The sequence below is a fragment of the Melanotaenia boesemani genome, chromosome 14, assembly GCF_017639745.1.
Source record: "Melanotaenia boesemani isolate fMelBoe1 chromosome 14, fMelBoe1.pri, whole genome shotgun sequence".
Classification (NCBI taxonomy): domain Eukaryota; kingdom Metazoa; phylum Chordata; class Actinopteri; order Atheriniformes; family Melanotaeniidae; genus Melanotaenia; species Melanotaenia boesemani.
The window spans coordinates 23,895,775-23,913,616 of NC_055695.1; the positions used below are offsets into that span (position 1 = coordinate 23,895,775).

Genomic DNA, 17,842 nt, shown 5'->3' on the forward strand with positions numbered 1-17,842 from the left:
CAGTGGAACATGCTCGGAAAACCTCACCAGGGAGGTGGAAGCCACCTAACCAGAAGTTGCCACTCACCTGTTAATAAAGTACAACATACAGGCTTCAGATTTTTGATCAGCAAGACATATTATGGGTTTTCTGGAATATTACATGAAATTCTTCCTGCTCCAGGCCTGTCTGGAAGGTTTTTCTTTCTCCTTTTCCTATTGACTGCTCTTATTCTCAATCATAGACATTACGCAAAACCACTCATTTACTCAAAGTTTGACTAGAACATCTTAAAGCATATTTTTCATTTCAACACATACCATCTAGAATTAGTATTATCACTTGTGTGGCTTTTTACCTTTGGAATAAGGAGGTGGCGGAGGCTATGTTTTTACCAGCATTTATCTTTGTTTATCTATCTATGTGTCTGTCTGTTAGCAACTTTACGCAAAATATACAGGAGGGATTTTAGTGATTTTGTTCTAAAAATGGATCTTTATGGTCTAACGTGATCTAACTTATATTCCATTCAATTTTGGGAGTGATCCGGAACCCCTTCTGGATTCAGGGATTTTTGGAAGTATTCTTTATCATTGGGAAAAAGGGCCATTTTCAGTATATATGTATATAACTCCACAAATAATATCCTAAAAAATACAGAAGTTCCCATCGGGTTTAACAAGATATCAAGGATAGATCTGGATCATGTATCTAGGAATCTAATGAATGTAGGGCTAGAACATATAATGGAAATGAATATATATGGGTGGAAGTGAGCTGCTTGCTCGAGGTCTGCGCTGTTCTCTCTGAGTGCTTCTCTAGTTGTTTAAGTGGTCCACACGTTGTTAGAAACTTCATTGTGCATGCGTGATAAGTAGGACACAGTTGGGAATGGGGAAATGAATAACACGAAAACATAAATTAGATTTATTATTTTGATATGTTTTCCTTTTTTATTTGTTTTGATTTGTAAATACACATCTTTCCATCTTGGATGGTATAATTAAATGGACGGATGATACACAGAAGTAGGAAGTTGCCTGTTATAAATTATAGATAGAAATCTCAGAACATAATTAACCAAATTCTACCAGCATCACTTTTACTATAATAAATAATGTAATAAAAATAAATTAACTTACTGTGTTTTCAACAAAGTCTGGTGACTTTTCTGGGGTCTCAGGTATCTAATGTAATACATGAAATCCTTACCCATTAGAAATTTATATTCTGTCCTTATCACATTTTTTGACAAATTATGGGAAATTTTCAAGTAAATATGATGAAAATATTAATTGCATGTTAAATTTAAATTAAGTAAACAGCAAAAATGTTTTTCTACTTACCAATTCCATTACCTCGCCCATTTCTGTCATGTCAAAGTCAGTCTATGTCAAAAAAAAATGTCACACAACCATTTTCGGCACCTCCTAATCATATCTTACATACGTTACAAACCAGTTATAAATATGACTAAATCTCTTTCCAGATTTCTTTACTATTTTCTCTTTTTTATCTTTTGTGGGTATATATTTAATTATTCATTTATGTTTTTATTTATTCTGCATTGTATTGGTCTATATTTTGGCTAATTTATTTTGTTGTATTCTTGATTTATTTTTTTGGTGGCACTCCGATCGTTTAATATACAGTATATAGAAACAAAAGCATCTTCGTGTTTACTCACGTGTTGTTTGCTTGGCTGCTTCTAGCCATTGTTGGGCTGTTAATAGTACATATAACTCTACTTAGTAAAATGGATGGAAAATGGATTACAATTCCAAGTAAAACACTGGAAATCTCAGTCGACTGTTGTTATATTCTCATTCAAACAGTAAGGCATAAAAAAAAAGTAAGTGCAAGGATTTGAGTTTGCAAGTGTCAAACAGCAAAATCTGAAAAGCTACTGAAAAAAATTGAAAATATGTCTTACCTAGTGCTACAAACTGTAATGTGTTACTCCAACTGGTGTAATGGAACAGCTGTGTAACACATTTGTTGCAGTTGGTTAACATTTTCTGCCTAAACAATTTTTTTAAAAGCACAAAAGAAAAACAATGACTACACACATTGTATACAATATTTAATTTGAAAAACCGTTTAAATTAATGAAATCTATACCTCCTCTTGGACTTGATTTTGAGTAAGATCATTTTGGAGGGGTACGATGTATGCTACAGCCTTGTTTAGAGAACTCGATGTCTTTGAATAGTGGGGAGTGTATTCTCCTGGCCGTATTTCGACATTGATGAGCTCCCTAACCCTGCCGCAGCACATAAAATTAAAACCCCCTGAAAAGCTTTTTAATTGGTGGAAAAGCTTTCTCCATGGTCTTAATGAAATCTCTTGCTGTGCACATTTCTGAAATGAATGTTAATTTTTTTTAAGCCCAAGCCACATTTCTGAAGCTGAGTGCTTTGTTCAGCAGAAGGAATCTGATGGGTCTCTTGCAGTGCACAAAATAGGAATTTACGTTCCCATTTTTTTTTCCAGGGAATTTTTCCCCCTGCTTTTGCTGTATGGTTGGAATAGCCTTTGCCATCTCCAACTGACATTGCTTCGAAAGAGAGTTTCCATTGGCCAGTTAAAGAAAGATTGTCCCAAACCTGGTCTTCCACTACCTAAACCTCCAACCATCATCCTCTGCATTCTGTAGTCCTCCTCCTGTTCCTGGTTCAGCTCGTCCACTGCTCAATCCATATACTCCTCCCCCTCTTCCTGCTCCACCAATCCATCCATGTACCCCTCTTCCTGCTCCACCTCCTCCATCACCACATTCATGTACTCCTCCTCCACTGCTACATCCATTTACTCCTCCTGCTCCTCCTCCATCTTCTCGTCTTCCTGCTCCACCACTTCCTCCTGTTCGACTTCCCTGTCCAGGACCTGGACCACAACCTACTTCTCCATTGGTTAGAATTTGGCTGAGTTCCATCCAAATAGCACTAGCTCTGTAATTACAAATTGGAAAGATTAGGGCAGATGTTGTATTGACGACACATTACACCTGTACATTAAAAAACTTTTGTTTTGCAACAGTATTTGTTCCACGTCTTGAAAGAAATTCTAATACACGATTATCAAAATCATGGTGATAAATCAGGTTACTATACGGATGCGTTACGGTTTTAGTTAAATTATCTTATTTAAATCTGGATTTTACAAAAACTCTATTCCCTCAATACCACCAAAATCAATGCCTCATCCACCGACTGATAAAAGCAGAAAATGAAGAATGGTTTAATCACTACAGAAAGAAAAATGTGTAGGAGACACATCTGGCTTGATGCTGCTGTGAGAAAAAGCTGTCTTGGGTATCTAAATTACAGATAGAAGAATTGATAAAAAATAATAGTCTACAATAAAGTTAAATAAAAAACGATAAATGGAAAAGTTCATAAAAACGGTGTACTTGAATAATAATAAAAATAGAGAGCAACATAAATAGGTATATTTAAAATAATTAGAAAAGTGTCACGTGCAGCGGGCGGAGGTGAGGACCCAAATGCAGGCAGTCAGGCAGGAGGCAGAATTGGTGCAGGTGACAGGTTTATTTCCCAAAACTTGAGACAAGGAACCACACACGACAGGGATAACTCCAGTGGACAAAAACCACACATGACCAAATAAGGATCTGACAATGAGTGACTGAAAACCAGGAGTACTTATACAGAGAGGGAGTAACAAGACACAGGTGAAGTGGATGACTAATCAGGCCAGGTGATCTAATGAGGCAGAACAGAAATCACAGAAACACGAGAGGGAAAAACCAAACATGACAAAAGTGAAAGCTAAAGCATGAACATAACTATAAACCAAGAACAACACCGAACTAAACATGACAAAAACCAAAATCCTAAACATGATCAAAACACCCACCAAAACCCAGAAACCATGACAGAAAAGTATCTGATTAAATAAGTTCAAATAAATGTATAAAATAGACGATTAAATGAAAAAATGAAAATGGCCATAATTCTGATCAAGGTGGCTTTCCAACCATCCTGGATCCTCATCAGTCTGCAAACAGGAGCAACAGGTCAGCTGATGATGCCATATCAGTACACTGCACTGCAAGATGTCCAAGCTAGTTACAACACAACATCTGCCTGTGGATAAAGGTCTTTTTCAACAAATAGGCCACAGTCAGTCTGTCAGGATGGGCCCTTGTCATTGCTCCACCCTGATCCTGACCACAGGAGCCCTAGAGGAGCGTTTTTCATCACAAAATGGCGTGTTTTACGCCGTTTTATTTCAAACGCGCCAGTAGAGTGGGGAATTATAGCCCTTTTGGCTTGCCATAATTCTTGACAGAAATTGTGTCCCCTGACGCGGGTGCTCGCACACTGCAGTTGTATTTAAAACTTCTTTGATTTCCACATGTAAAAAATAGAAGGTGGTGGCTCCTCCATGAGCCACCACCTTATCGTGGTGGAGGAGTTTGTGTGTCCTGACGATCCTAGCAGCTATGTTGTCGGGGGCGTATGCCCCTGGTAGGGTCACCCATGGCAAACAGGTGTCTAGGGGAGGGACCAGACTAAGTGTGGTTCACAAAACCCTTATGATGATGAAAAAACAAGGACCAAGGTTTCCCTTGCCAGGACGTGGGTCACCGGGGCCCCCCTCTGGAGCCAGGCCTGGAGGTGGGGCACGGAGGCGAGCGCCTGGTGGCCGGGCCTTTGCCCATGGGGCCCGGTCGGGCTCAGCCCGAAAGGGAGACATGGGCCTCTCCTCCCGTGGGCTCACCACCTACGGGAGGGGCCATAGGGGTCGGGTGCATTGTGAGCTGGGCGGCTGCCAGAGGCGGGGACCCTGGCGGTCTGATCCTCGGCTGCAAAAGCTAGCTCTAGGGACGTGGAATGTCACCTCTCTGGCGGGTAAGGAGCCTGAGCTGGTGCGCGAGGTTGAGCGGTTCCGGCTAGATATAGTTGGACTCACCTCGACGCATAGCTTGGGCTCTGGAACAACTGCCCTCGAGAGGGGCTGGACCCTCTTCCATTCTGGAGTTGCTCCCGGTGAGAGGCGCCGAGCAGGTGTAGGCCTGCTCATTGCCCCCCAACTTGGCGCCTGTACGTTGGGGTTTACCCCGGTGGACGAAAGGGTAGCCTCCCTCCGCCTTCGGGTGGGGGGACGGGTCCTGACTGTTGTTTGTGCCTATGCACCAAATAGCAGTTCAGAGTACCCACCCTTTTTGGAGTCCTTGGGGGGGGTGTTGGAGAGCACTCCTTCTGGGGACTCCCTCGTTCTGCTGGGGGACTTCAATGCTCACGTGGGCAATGACAGCGAGAGCTGGAGGGGCGTGATTGGGAGGAACGGCCCCCCTGATCTGAATCCGAGTGGTGTTTTGTTGTTGGACTTCTGTGCTCGTCATGGATTGTCCATAACGAACACCTTGTTCAGACATAAGAGTGTCCACATGTGCACTTGGCACCAGGACACTCTAGGCCGCAGTTCGATGATCGACTTTGTAGTCGTGTCGTCGGACTTGCGGCCGCATGTCCTGGACACTCGGGTGAAGAGAGGGGCGGAGCTGTCAACTGATCACCACCTGGTGGTGAGTTGGCTCAGATGGTGGGGGAGGATGCCGGTCAGGCCTGGCAGGCCCAAGCGTGTTGTGAGGGTCTGCTGGGAACGTCTGGCAGAGTCCCCTGTCAGAAGGAGTTTCAACTCCCATCTCCGGCAGAGCTTCAACCAAGTCCCGGGTGAGGCGGGGGACATTGAGTCTGAATGGGCTGTGTTCCGTGCCTCTATTGTCGAGGCGGCCAGCCGCAGCTGTGGCTGTAAGGTCGTCGGTGCCTGTCGTGGCGGTAACCCCCGAACTCGTTGGTGGACACCGACAGTAAGGGATGCCGTCAAGCTGAAGAAGGAGTCCTATCGGGCCTTTTTGGCCTGTGGGACTCCAGAGGCAGCTGATGGGTATCGGCGGGCTAAGCGGAGCGCGGCTTCGGCGGTCGCTAAGGCAAAAGCTCGGGCGTGGGAGGAGTTTGGAGAGGCCATGGAGAATGACTTCCGGACGGCTTCGAGGAGATTCTGGTCCACCATCCGGCGGCTCAGGAGGGGAAAGCAGTGCTCCGTCAACACTGTGTACAGTGGGGATGGGGGGCTGCTGACCTCGACTCGAGACGTTGTGAGGCGGTGGAGGGAATACTTCGAAGACCTCCTCAATCCCACCAACACGTCTTCTGATGAGGAAGCAGAGTCTGGGGTAGCTGGTGCTGGCTCGCCTATCTCTGGGGCTGAGGTCGCTGAGGTGGTTAAAAATCTCCTTGGTGGCAAGGCCCCGGGGGTGGATGAGGTCCGCCCAGAGTTCCTTAAGGCTCTGGATTCCGTAGGGCTGTCTTGGTTGACACGCCTCTGCGGCATCGCGTGGACATCGGGGGCAGTCCCCCTGGACTGGCAGACTGGGGTGGTGGTACCCCTCTTCAAAAAGGGGGACCGGAGGGTGTGCTCCAACTACAGGGGGATCACACTCCTCAGCCTCCCCGGTAAGGTCTATTCAGGGGTGCTGCAGAGGAGGGTCCGTCGGATAGTCGAACCTTGAATTGAGGAGGAGCAGTGTGGTTTTCGTCCCGGTCGTGGAACAGTGGACCAGCTCTATACCCTCTTTGGGGTCCTCGAGGGGGCATGGGAGTTTGCCCAACCAATCTACATGTGTTTTGTGGATTTGGAGAAGGCATTTGACCGTGTTCCCCGGGGACTCCTGTGGGGGGTACTCCGGGAGTATGGAGTGCCGGACTCGCTTGTAAGAGCTGTCCGGTCCCTGTACGACCGGTGTCAGAGCTTGGTCCGCATTGCCGGCAGTAAATCAGAATCGTTTCCAGTGCGGGTTGGACTCCGCCAAGGCTGTCCTTTGTCACCGATTCTGTTCATAACTTTTATGGATAGAATTTCTAGGCGCAGCCGAGGTGTCGAGGGGATCCGGTTCGGTGGCCTCAGGATTGGGTCTCTGCTCTTTGCAGATGACGTGGTTCTGTTGGCTTCATCGGGACGTGATCTTCAGCTCGCACTGGAGCGATTCGGAGCCGAGTGTGAAGCGGCTGGGATGAGAATCAGCACCTCCAAATCCGAGACCATGGTCCTCAGCCGGAAAAGGGTGGAGTGCTCTCTCCGGGTCTGCGATGGGGTCCTGCCCCAAGTGGAGGAGTTTACATATCTCGGGGTCTTGTTCACGAGTGAGGGAAGGATGGAGCGAGAGATCGACAGGCGGATCGGTGCGGCGTCCGCAGTGATGCGGGCTCTGCATCGGTCTGTCGTGGTGAAGAGAGAGCTGAGCCGAAAGGCAAAGCTCTCGATTTACCGGTCGATCTACGTTCCTACCCTCACCTATGGTCATGAGCTGTGGGTAATGACCGAAAGAACGAGATCTCGAATACAAGCGGCCGAAATGAGTTTCCTCCGCAGGGTGGCCGGGCTCTCCCTTAGAGATAGGGTGAGAAGCTCGGTGATCCGGGAGGGGCTCAGAGTAGAGCCGCTTCTCCTCCACATCGAGAGGAGCCAGATGAGGTGGCTCGGGCATCTGGTTAGGATGCCTCCTGGACGCCTCCCTGGTGAGGTGTTCCGGGCACGTCCCACCGGAAGGAGGCCCCGGGGCAGACCCAGGACACGCTGGACAGACTACATCTCTCGGCTGGCCTGGGAACGCCTCGGGATCCCTTCGGATGAGCTGGTGAATGTGGCCGGGGAGAGGGAAGTCTGGGTTTCCCTGCTTAGGCAGCTGCCCCCGCGACCCGACTCCGGATAAGCGGAAGAGAATGGATGGATGGATGGATGGATAATCTTTCAAATAAGGCAATATTTATAAATACTAATAGTTTAAAGCTTTTGAAATCATTAAAAAACTTTTGTCCAACAATTTGTAAGCCCTAAAATGTCAGGGTGGTACAACCGTAAAAACATGACTTTTATTGTGAAATAATGTGGTAGTAGCAGCAAACAGGATATTGCATCAGCCAGAGGACCCCAAGTACCCTTTATTACTGAGTGATAAGGTATGTATATCTTTATTAAATATGGATAAAAATATCTTTTTTTCAACTCATAGGCAGACTGGTACACTTTCAGTGTCAGGTGGTACAACCAATGTAAAATTATGAAATTGTTATTTATTCACAAATTTCTTTAATTAAGTTTTAAAATATAAGTATGCCCATGCTAGCAAACACTTTAGCTAATGTAACAGTCAAAGTAGAAGCCTGTTTAATTTGAAATTGGTGGCAAAAGTCAGGTGGCGCAACCAGCAAGTCAGGTGGCACAACCGATAGGAATGTCACATTATGACAGAGATGTTGTTATTTAAAGTGTTGAATCTTTATATTACATTTATAAAATGTTCATAAGCTTTAAGTTCAAGCTGTTATGCACTATGAAATTATTGTCATGATTTTTTTAAAAACAATTTTAGATGCCTTTGTCAAGTAAAGAAAAATCAGCACGACACAGGGAGCGCATTAAAAATGATCCAGCTGCAAGGGAAGCCTATCTCGCAAAAAGGAAAGAGAGGTAAAAAAAAAAAAAAAAAAAAGATGGTGAACTGTAATACAAACCTGACAAATCTTTTATTTTGCCATTGATTCTTTCATGCAGTAGTCACATTTACAATTTTGAAATGGAAGTATGACTAGTACGTATTTGTTCTTATATTTCATAGTTATCAGAGAAGAAAGAAAGAAGGAAAAGTTGTGAAACCCCTCATCAGTCAGCTAGCCAGAAAATAAAAGGAAAAATTGAGGCAACAGTGGAGACAAGACCAAAGAAAGCACAGGGAAAGGGAAAAGGCTGTGGCAGACATTTTAAATTTCACACCTGAGTCAATTAATGATGAAGAAGAGGTGCAACCCAACCTTCCTCTTCCCAACAATGTTGGGGAGAACATTGTCAATATTGACCAGCAACCCAGAGCATCAACACCAGAGAGAGTAGCAACTAGTAGTGAGAAATGGCGAAGAGAGAAAGCAAAGATGCGCAGAGAAATGCACAAACTGAGGAGAAAAATGGTAGCTGCAAAAAGAGAATCTGAAAAGTTACGAAAGCGCCTCGAAAGATTACAGGTAAAGAAGGGAAAAAAGCAAAAGGAAAACTCTTCAGCTGAAGGAAAGGGATCAAAGAGTGCGAAGAAAATGTCCAAACGGAGAAAAGAGAGAGTTGTTGATTTCCTCTGCAGAGATGAGAACAGTCGCTTACTGCCGGGGAAAAAAGATACAGTCACAAAAAACAAAAAGAAAGAACAGAGGCGTGTGTTAGTTAAACCTTTGACTGAACTCCATATGCAGTATAATGCTGAAATGCAAACGTCTGAAAAGTTGTCTTACAGACAGTTTGTCCGTTACTGTCCTTTCTTTGTCACACAGCCTAAAATGTCCGACAGGAATACATGTGCATGCTTGGACCATGAGAACATCAAACTCATGACTGAAAAGCTGCATCAGAAAGGCCTTCTGAAAACTGCGAGCATTTCTCAGCTGTTGAGTGAAATTGTGTGCAGTCCAGACAACAAGTCCTGCATGTATCGTGATTGTGCAAAGTGCTGCTACAATGAAGTAGTGGTTGCACCATCCCAAGGAGAAGAGAAAATTACCTGGCACCAATGGATAAGAAAATCTGTGTCTGAGGGGCAGAAGACCTACATGAATTTTGTCAAAGAGGCACAAACTGGAACATGTGCTGAACTATTGGACATTTTCAATCAGAAGCTTGACAGCCTCGCCAAACACCACTACAACTGGTTACACCAAGCCAAAGAGTGCAGAGCTCTAAAAGAGAGCGTCAGAGAGGATGAAATTGTCCTTCATGTGGACTTTTCAGAGAACTTCTCTTGCAAACTTAACAGTGAGGTGCAAGCTTTTCATTTTGGAGGGAGTCGCAAGCAGGCCACTGTACACACGTGTGTGGCCTATACCGCAGCAAGCACACAGTCCTATGCAACCATCTCTGCATCCCTTCGGCATGATGAAAGGGCTGTTTGGGCTCACTTGGAGCCTGTGCTAAAGGATATCATGCAAAATTGCAATCCATCTCCCACAACTTTACATGTGATAAGCGACGGTCCAGTCACTCAGTACCGCAATAAAAAAAACTTTTACTTGCTCAGCACCATTCCCTTCCTCTCAGGCTTCAAACAGGTGACCTGGAATTTCTCTGAGAAATCTCATGGAAAAGGCGCTCCTGATGGAGTTGGTGGGGCAGTCAAGCGCACTGCTGATTCTGCTGTCCAAAGGGGTGCAGATCTACAGACCCCAGAAGATGTTGCAATAAAGTTGCAATTATTCAGCCTATTTCTTGTCTTTACTAATTTAGTCAGGTGGCGCAACTGACAATTGTCAGGTGGTGCGACCAGGTAAAATGTCCTTTTAAACCAAAACTACTAGGTTAAAGTGATCAAATGGTTAACAGCTGTGATGGAAATAGGTATTGTATTTATTGCACTCATTTGCATGCTTATAAATTACTTTCCTCTCTTTTACTGTAAAGTTGGATGCTGAAAAAATGGCATTTTTGAACTTTAGAATGCTGCAATCTTAAAATATTGTTCATGTAGAATGTAACAAAAAAATAATAATGTGTTTCTCACTGTAGACTCTTAAAGGAATACTTGCCAAAAATTGGACTTGGAATGAATAATAAGAAAATGTATATATTTTTGTAAATAAATGGTTGCGCCACCTGACATTTTTGATGGACAGAAAATACAAATACAGTCAAAAAATGGTTTTAAACATTTTAAAAAGTAATTTTAAAAACATGACTAAATATAACAAATTGTTCCGGACTTAAAAATATGCATGGCATCCATTTTGGAAAAACTTTTTAAAAATATCTTTTTGGACACCTTTTTTGTCAATGACCCGCATACAGTCTATTATACCATGGTCTGGATGAATACTCGATTCTGACTGGCTGGAGGGTGTCCATTAAAAAGTGATAACGGACATTATTGCTTATACCTTATTGCTGTAAATTATTGCGCTGACTAAACGGTAGTTGGTAACCCTGGCAACAGAAACTCAGATGCCGGGCTGAAGACGCGCGAGATCAGAGCAGCCTGCAGGTTTATTGAACATGTAGGAAACTATCTGTGGACTTTGACTGTCTGAAACAAAATGTCACATTATCCTCCGGACCCACACAAGCTGTAAGAGCTGCACCCGCCCTCTGAAATGGCACTTTGTGTCACGTAACGTAACGCTAAGCAATCATCTCCCTTCCCTCCACTGATCTGGTCTAATACAACAGCTGCAGCCGACCGAGCTGCAGGTTCTGTGTTAGAGCCGGTTAAGAGTCGCCACTAGAGACACGCCAGATCACATCTGTGTCGCTGTGAAAGCAGCCTGCAGGCTTATTGAACAATGTAGGAAACTATCTGTGGATTTTGACTGAAACAAAATGTTGCATTATCCTCTGGACACACACAAGCTGTAAGAGCTGAACCTGCCCTCTGAAATGTTTGTGTCACGCAACATTCAGCGGCCGACTGAGCTGCAGGTTCTGTGTTAGAGCCGGCTATCTTTGCAACGCGTCACAACGAAGCGTCAGCCCCTTCTTGTGAAAACTTACAATTTTACCGGTAAAAAACAACATTAACGCATTAATAATTTATTTAATTTTTTTTTTCTTTCTTAATGAACTGTGGTATAAGCGGGATAATGGCCACCTCGGATGGCATTATCCCTTACTTATGTAAGCTCAGTCTGTGTTACAATACAAGGTGTTTTACACACCTGATCATATTTTAGTACTTTAGAAAATAGGAAGAAATTGACACTTTCTTCACTAAAGTTGGAGGCAGCCTTTTCAATCTGCCAAAATCTGTGTCCCCTAAAGCTTATATGATACCCTAACATTAGTTGCTTTTAATTTGTAGATGACTCAGATAATTTTTACTTATGACAACAAATATGAGAAAGTTTGGTCTTTATTAACACAGTTATACATATAACTTTTGTAAATGAAGACCAAACTTCCACATGTAATATAAATGTAATATATTGTGTTTTGTGTGCTAAAATGAGTTTAAATTGAAAATAAAGTTAATTAGATTTTTCTTTTTAAATCAGAAATTTTCAATTTGAGTGGCTCATTTTAGCTGAGGGCTGGACCACTTTACCTGAACACTGTCATGGTGGCTGCGCTGCTGGGCTTCCAGTCCAATTATTAGGCTCATTGGCTCCACCTGCAGTTCCCTGATTGCTCCCTTGTCTCACCTGTGCTCTGCTCTACTTATACCCTCTCCAGTCTTTGCTTTCCTGCCAGATGGTCAACTGCTCTTGCCTTGTTGATATCCAGCCTTGCTTCGTGTTCCCGATTTCCTGTCTTCGACCCTGTTTTGCCACGGATTTCTCTTGCCTGACCCTCTTTAGATTATCTTGCCCAAAGTCTACCTGGATATCGAACCCTGTTTTGGACCAACCATGGATTCTGACCTGCCCCTGCCCTAAGTAGTCTCTTTCCTGCCACTCTGTGTATGACCTCTGCCTGCCATATTGACCACGCTGTTTGGATTTTGGATTTATGCCCTTATATTTGGAGTTTTTGCAGATTCCTGAACGCCACAGTCTTCTTGGATCCTCCCTCCTCGTCCTGTCAGACTGATCCAGTTTCCCTGCACTACCACCTATACAATAAATCACTTTTGCCTTATCCTACTCCTGTTGTGGTCGATTATCGGGTCCTCTGGGAAAACCATTACAGAACACTGCTCATCTCCAAAATGTGTAATAGCTGATGCTTCGAATGCTTTAGGACCTGAACAATTATACTTCCATTTATAAATTCAGCACATTGAAAACTATCTATATTAACAAAGAAAAAAAATAATTCATTGTCACCAATGCTTCTTCATTGTTTTCTAAGCAATTTACCAAAAAGTGGCCCAATTTATGTCACCCCACTATTGAATTCCTACATTCATTGATAATGAATCCACAGTTTCTTGGCACTGATTTGAAGGCAGCAATCTAGGTTGCAGAATCTAGGTTGCAGAAGAATACTGAAATAAACGGGAAGATTAGAGACAATATCCATAAAATCAAATCAGTACAGACAAATGGGAAACAAATATATACTGTACAAATCAGAAATTCCCTCTGTCAAATCATTTGGGGTGAAAGGCTCAAGTATTTATTTTGTTGGCTCTGGTGATTGGTTCAGTTATGTCTTGGTAGATAATTAGTGTAAGAATACAGACAGTCAGGCTTTTAGACAATATAAGAACAACCCTTTAGGTTTGAAACAAATGGCAAGGTATTGACAGTCACTGTCCCTAAGTAGGTTTCGGGTTAACTACATACTGTACACAGACAGAGGCCGTCCAGTAAACACAAATTCTTAAACAGTAAACAAGCAGTAGGTTGCTGATCTTTTACAGATGGGATGCTTCCATCTGCTGGTTATTTTATTTAGCTGCTCAGCTAGAAAAGTATTCTCACCAGCTGGAGCTGGTAGCTGCAGCGCTCGTGAAGGAGCTGCAGGCTTTCATAGAAAAGAAATGGCAAATAGCCCATCAATAATACTTGAAGAAGGAAACTTTCTCTTCTATCTAGGATCCTATGTCAAAGTGAAAGTAAAAATTTATTAATTACTCTTTGATCTTTTAAAAATTATTTATTTTTCATTTGTGTTTTTTTTTTTTTTTCTTTTTTTTTTAAATCACTAATTATCACAAAAACTACGGGTGAAATTGCTAACAATTGATGACATTACAGTCTCACAACCGCCAATAATAATAACAATAATAAAACCTACTGTTGACATTGACACTGAAGGTGTTACAGTTTGCACGTAGGGGTTACCAACTGTAGGGTAGGGTTGCCAACTGTTCTGTCAGTTTAGCGTACACAGCAGAGTAGCATTATGTTAATGCGCATGGGGGTTAAAGTTAAGGTTAGGGTTAGGTGCAGTCATCAGTTTGCACTATGCGTACGCTGAGCTGACAATGTATGCTAAACTGACAGAACAGAGGCACGTATGAACACAGAAGTTTAGAGCACCAGTGTCCCAGTTCTTCATCCCCCAACCATCTCCTGATCCGGTATGGGACATCACGTCATGAGTGATCCATGTCCGGAATTTAGGAGGATGAGTTTTTAAAATCGAATAAATGATCATTTAAATAATATACAGTAGTATCAGCCATTATAAATATTACATATATATATATATATATATATATATAGTGTGTGTGTGTGTGTGTATGTGTCCATTTAAAGAAAAATTACATTAAGTTCTCAATGTATTTAGTTTACAGTTTAAAAATTAATTGTTGCACACTCCACACAAACAGATCTGCTGTAGTTACTGGTGCTATTGTCGCATGGTAGATTACAGTTTCTCTTTAACTAAGTTAAGTGATTGTCCAACAACTAAGTTGTGTGCATGTGGTATTTTGTTATATATTTTTCTCTTGTATGTTCAATAAGGATGCATGTTATTACAGCTTTATGGAGCCTAATTAACAGCACTTTATTTGCAATAATGTTGCACATTAATCAGTCTTTATTGGTAATAAAGCATTTCAGGCTTTAAGTATAACTAATTGCTATTTTGATCACCCTTTTACTAAAATCACTGGCACAAAATAAAACAAACCACTGCTGGGGGTTCCCAACCTCACGGGAGTCGGGCCATGGTTGGCATGGCCCTCAGGAGCTGTGGTTATTTTCACTTCTGAAAGTTGTCAACCCTAATCCCTTCCCATGGGGAGGGAGAGAGAAGAAGAGGCCAGGAATAGTCTACTGTGAAAAGGTTTCGATGAGCACCAGACTCAATCATAACCAAACAGTACACCGCAGAGGTTAAACTGCCCGGTATGCAGCTGTTATAGAAAAAATGAACAAGCGTCTGAATGAGTAAAAGTAATTAGAAGATTTATTACAGGAGATGTATAAAGTACAAACAACTTCACTTGCAAGCTGAATGTCGTGCAGACTCGCGTGAAGTCGCGAGAGACTCTGACTTTGCATCAGTTTTTATTCAATCTGGTTCCAGCTGAAAATCTGATAGTAGGAGAAAGGAGATTGAGAGGTGCCATTCTCACCCAATCAGGCTGTCGTTCTCTAAACAGCTGTTTTCTATCAGCTGCCTATCAGTCTCATCTTTCTCCCACGTCATAAATCTGAAAGAATGGTCAGTCTGTCCTCACATACAATGAATAATAATGTCAATGTTCTATATCAGAAGGAAAAGAAAACATACGTCATGAGATGTAACTGAGAATAACAAATGAATAAATGCATTTTACAAGTAAAAGAATGATTACACTTGTAGTTATTGTATGAGTAATATGATTGATTGCCATATGGATTAAAATTACTTCCACACAGCTGCGACAACCAGTGGACCGCGATGCTGCAGAGAAACAAGCGGGTGTAAACATCCAGGGACCACCCCAGCAGAGAAGGAAAGCGATTATGGCACTTGATATGAGGAGGTAACGTTGACACTCAGGCACGCCAGCCACACAAACTGTCCACATACAGCACATACTGAAGGGACAAACACCTGCCCAGATATAAAGGCGCTCTACCCCGCCCAGCAATCAGTGCCATATATGCGCCACACCTTGCGGATGCAATGTGGGAGCGAGGAGGATGGAGTAAAGAAATCCCACTTCACCACACTTAGACATAGAAAGTTCATTAGGTTTTGAGGAGGAAGCAGATGTTATAAAACATTATTGATACTTCTGTGCTGGAGAGGTTGACATTTCTGGTGCTTCATTCTGTTTGCTGGGCCTCATCATTCAATCTGTGTGTTGCATCACCATCGTGAGCTCTGAGTTGTTTTTCCAGGAAAGATTGAGGAAATTCTGTGTTCTTGGCAGATATGTACACACATACCTGAGTTTATCAGAAGTTGAAAGTAAGTTAATTATGCTTCATCTATATCCTGAAGCTGTTGACTTTGTAAATCCAGTAAGAAAGTGTGTTCAAGCTTTTTACTGGTACTGAATGCTTTTTCAAAATGTTTTTACTGTTTGTGCTGGGTCTTACTATATTTGCAAAAACACTGGAAAAGCTTCTTCATTAACTTTTTACTTAACTTTTCACCCTGAAGAATGAAAGACTTAACTTAGAGGTTTTTGTCACACTAATAAAGTATGTCTGCCAACACAAACCAGTTCTTATTGTTTGTGAACATGTCTGTATGTGTTACTATTGTCTGATAAAGAAAAGACAAAAAGGCTTTGAAAGTTTTTTTTTATTCTACATTTACGTTAAAGATTAAACACTAACAGAGCAGCTCAAGCAAGAGGTGAAAATGTACGTCTGCGATACAGTGGACGTCTGCGATACAGTGGACGTGTGCTAGGGCAAACCTTTGAGTAACAAGTTTCCTCCACAATCTCTTTTACCCGCGTGTCCTTCACAATCTCATTTGTCCAATTGTCCGTCACAATCTTATTTATCCAAGGAACGTATTCTGAGATATCAGTGTAGACATTGGGCACATCTGGGTAGCTGCAGTTGGAATTCCTGTTGAAAGAAACAATGCTAACAGCTATGTCGTTGCACACCAGAGGATCACCAGAGTCACCCTGTGAAGGACAGATATTTCATAAGTTTATTTACATTTAGAATTTGATGTTTTGGTCATTTATATTCATAAACCTGGTGAACATACCTGGCAGAATCCTTTGTCTGTACCACTTCCTCCTGCACAGATCACATTGGGAGGAAGAGCGGTCCATTCCTCTTTACAGCTTTCTGGATCTATGATCGACACGTTCACCACTCTCAGCTCATTGACAACTGAACCCGTGGTTTGAGTCATACCCCATCCAGCCACAGAGCATGTTTGATTTTCTTTTACATTCATTTTAGAGGCTGGAATTTTAATTGTGTGGATTCTCTCATTTATGTCAACTTCAACTGATAACTGGAGACACAAAGAGCAAAAGTTGGCAACATCATACTTTTTTTTCACTTATCACACTGAAAAATGAGTAAAGAAAGAAATTATTTGAAAAAAAAAGTTACACCACATGTTACAGGTTTAATAAAATAACATTTAAATTAATATTAATGATGTAAATTACTTGTGCCAAAAATGTCACTTGACAACGCAACTTAGATAAACTTACCTTTAGAAGCATGATGTCAAAACCAAAACCAGGTGATGTGTAACCAGGGTGTATGTAACGCTCTTCAATTCCTCTTTTTAAATAATTGTCCTCTGTGATATTGTTGGTTTCAAGAATAACGTGTGTAAGTATACTACAGTAGAGATAAATCAGATATTTTATAGTACATTTTTAAACAAGGATCAATCAGACATTGCTTTCCAACTCACTTTCCCCAACAGTGTGCAGCTGTGACCACAAAATCCCGAGTGATGAGAAATCCTCCACACATATGGCCATGATGGTTCTGCACAGAGACCATGTACGGCATTGAGTTCTTTGGAGCTTTTTCTCCATTTATAATCCCATTTACTACAAAGTAAGTAAAAAAAAAAAAAAAAAAAAAAGAAACATCTAAATGAGGTTAATTTCTCATTCAGTATTCTGTTAAGACATTCAGATTAGGATTTCTTACCAGTTTGTCCAACACATGTTAGAACATGGAGGAGCAGAAAAGTACGCAGACTGTTCATGATGGCCGCAGGTCACAGATGTTCTTGTTAGGATGTCAGGCTGACACATTTATACACTTGTTTGGCTCTGTTGTCTTGATTATCTGATCATAATGTCTAACCATATCCTTTCTACATGTTTGCAACTTGTATCATCTCATGATCTTTAAGCCCACCTTTTTCCAAAAAAGTGTTGATTTGTCAGCGTGATGTGATTTTTATCAGTCTGTCACATCATGTATTTCCTGCTTGACCTATGTATTATTATTTTTCTCCATTTACTTTGATTTTTTAACT

General features: G+C 42.2%; 1 protein-coding gene across 1 annotated transcript; it reads right to left on the reverse strand.

Annotated features, from left to right (window-relative positions):
• Nucleotides 1-10,083: 10,083 nt before the first annotated feature.
• LOC121653076 (duodenase-1-like) lies at nt 10,084-17,367 on the reverse strand. Its single transcript, XM_042006285.1, has 5 exons — nt 17,264-17,367; nt 17,055-17,146; nt 16,595-16,849; nt 16,326-16,508; nt 10,084-10,203 (listed from the first exon to the last, which is right to left on the reverse strand). Exons 1-5 carry the CDS (start codon nt 17,331-17,333, stop codon nt 10,084-10,086), a joined length of 720 nt encoding a protein of 239 aa, XP_041862219.1. The 5' UTR covers nt 17,334-17,367.
• Nucleotides 17,368-17,842: the final 475 nt, after the last annotated feature.

Excerpts from the sequence above, each read along its gene's own strand:
- LOC121653076 (XM_042006285.1), bottom strand. The coding sequence starts at position 17,333 with ATGGCCATATGTGTGGAGGATTTCTCATCACTCGGGATTTTGTGGTCA. Across the intron at positions 17,147-17,263 it reads GCTGCACACTGTTGGGGAAA|AGGACAATTATTTAAAAAGA; the intron begins GTGAGTTGGAAA and ends ACAATATCACAG. Across the intron at positions 10,204-16,325 it reads AGATTGTGAAGGACACGCGG|ATCTGCACCCCTTTGGACAG; the intron begins GTAAAAGAGATT and ends TGGGGTCTGTAG.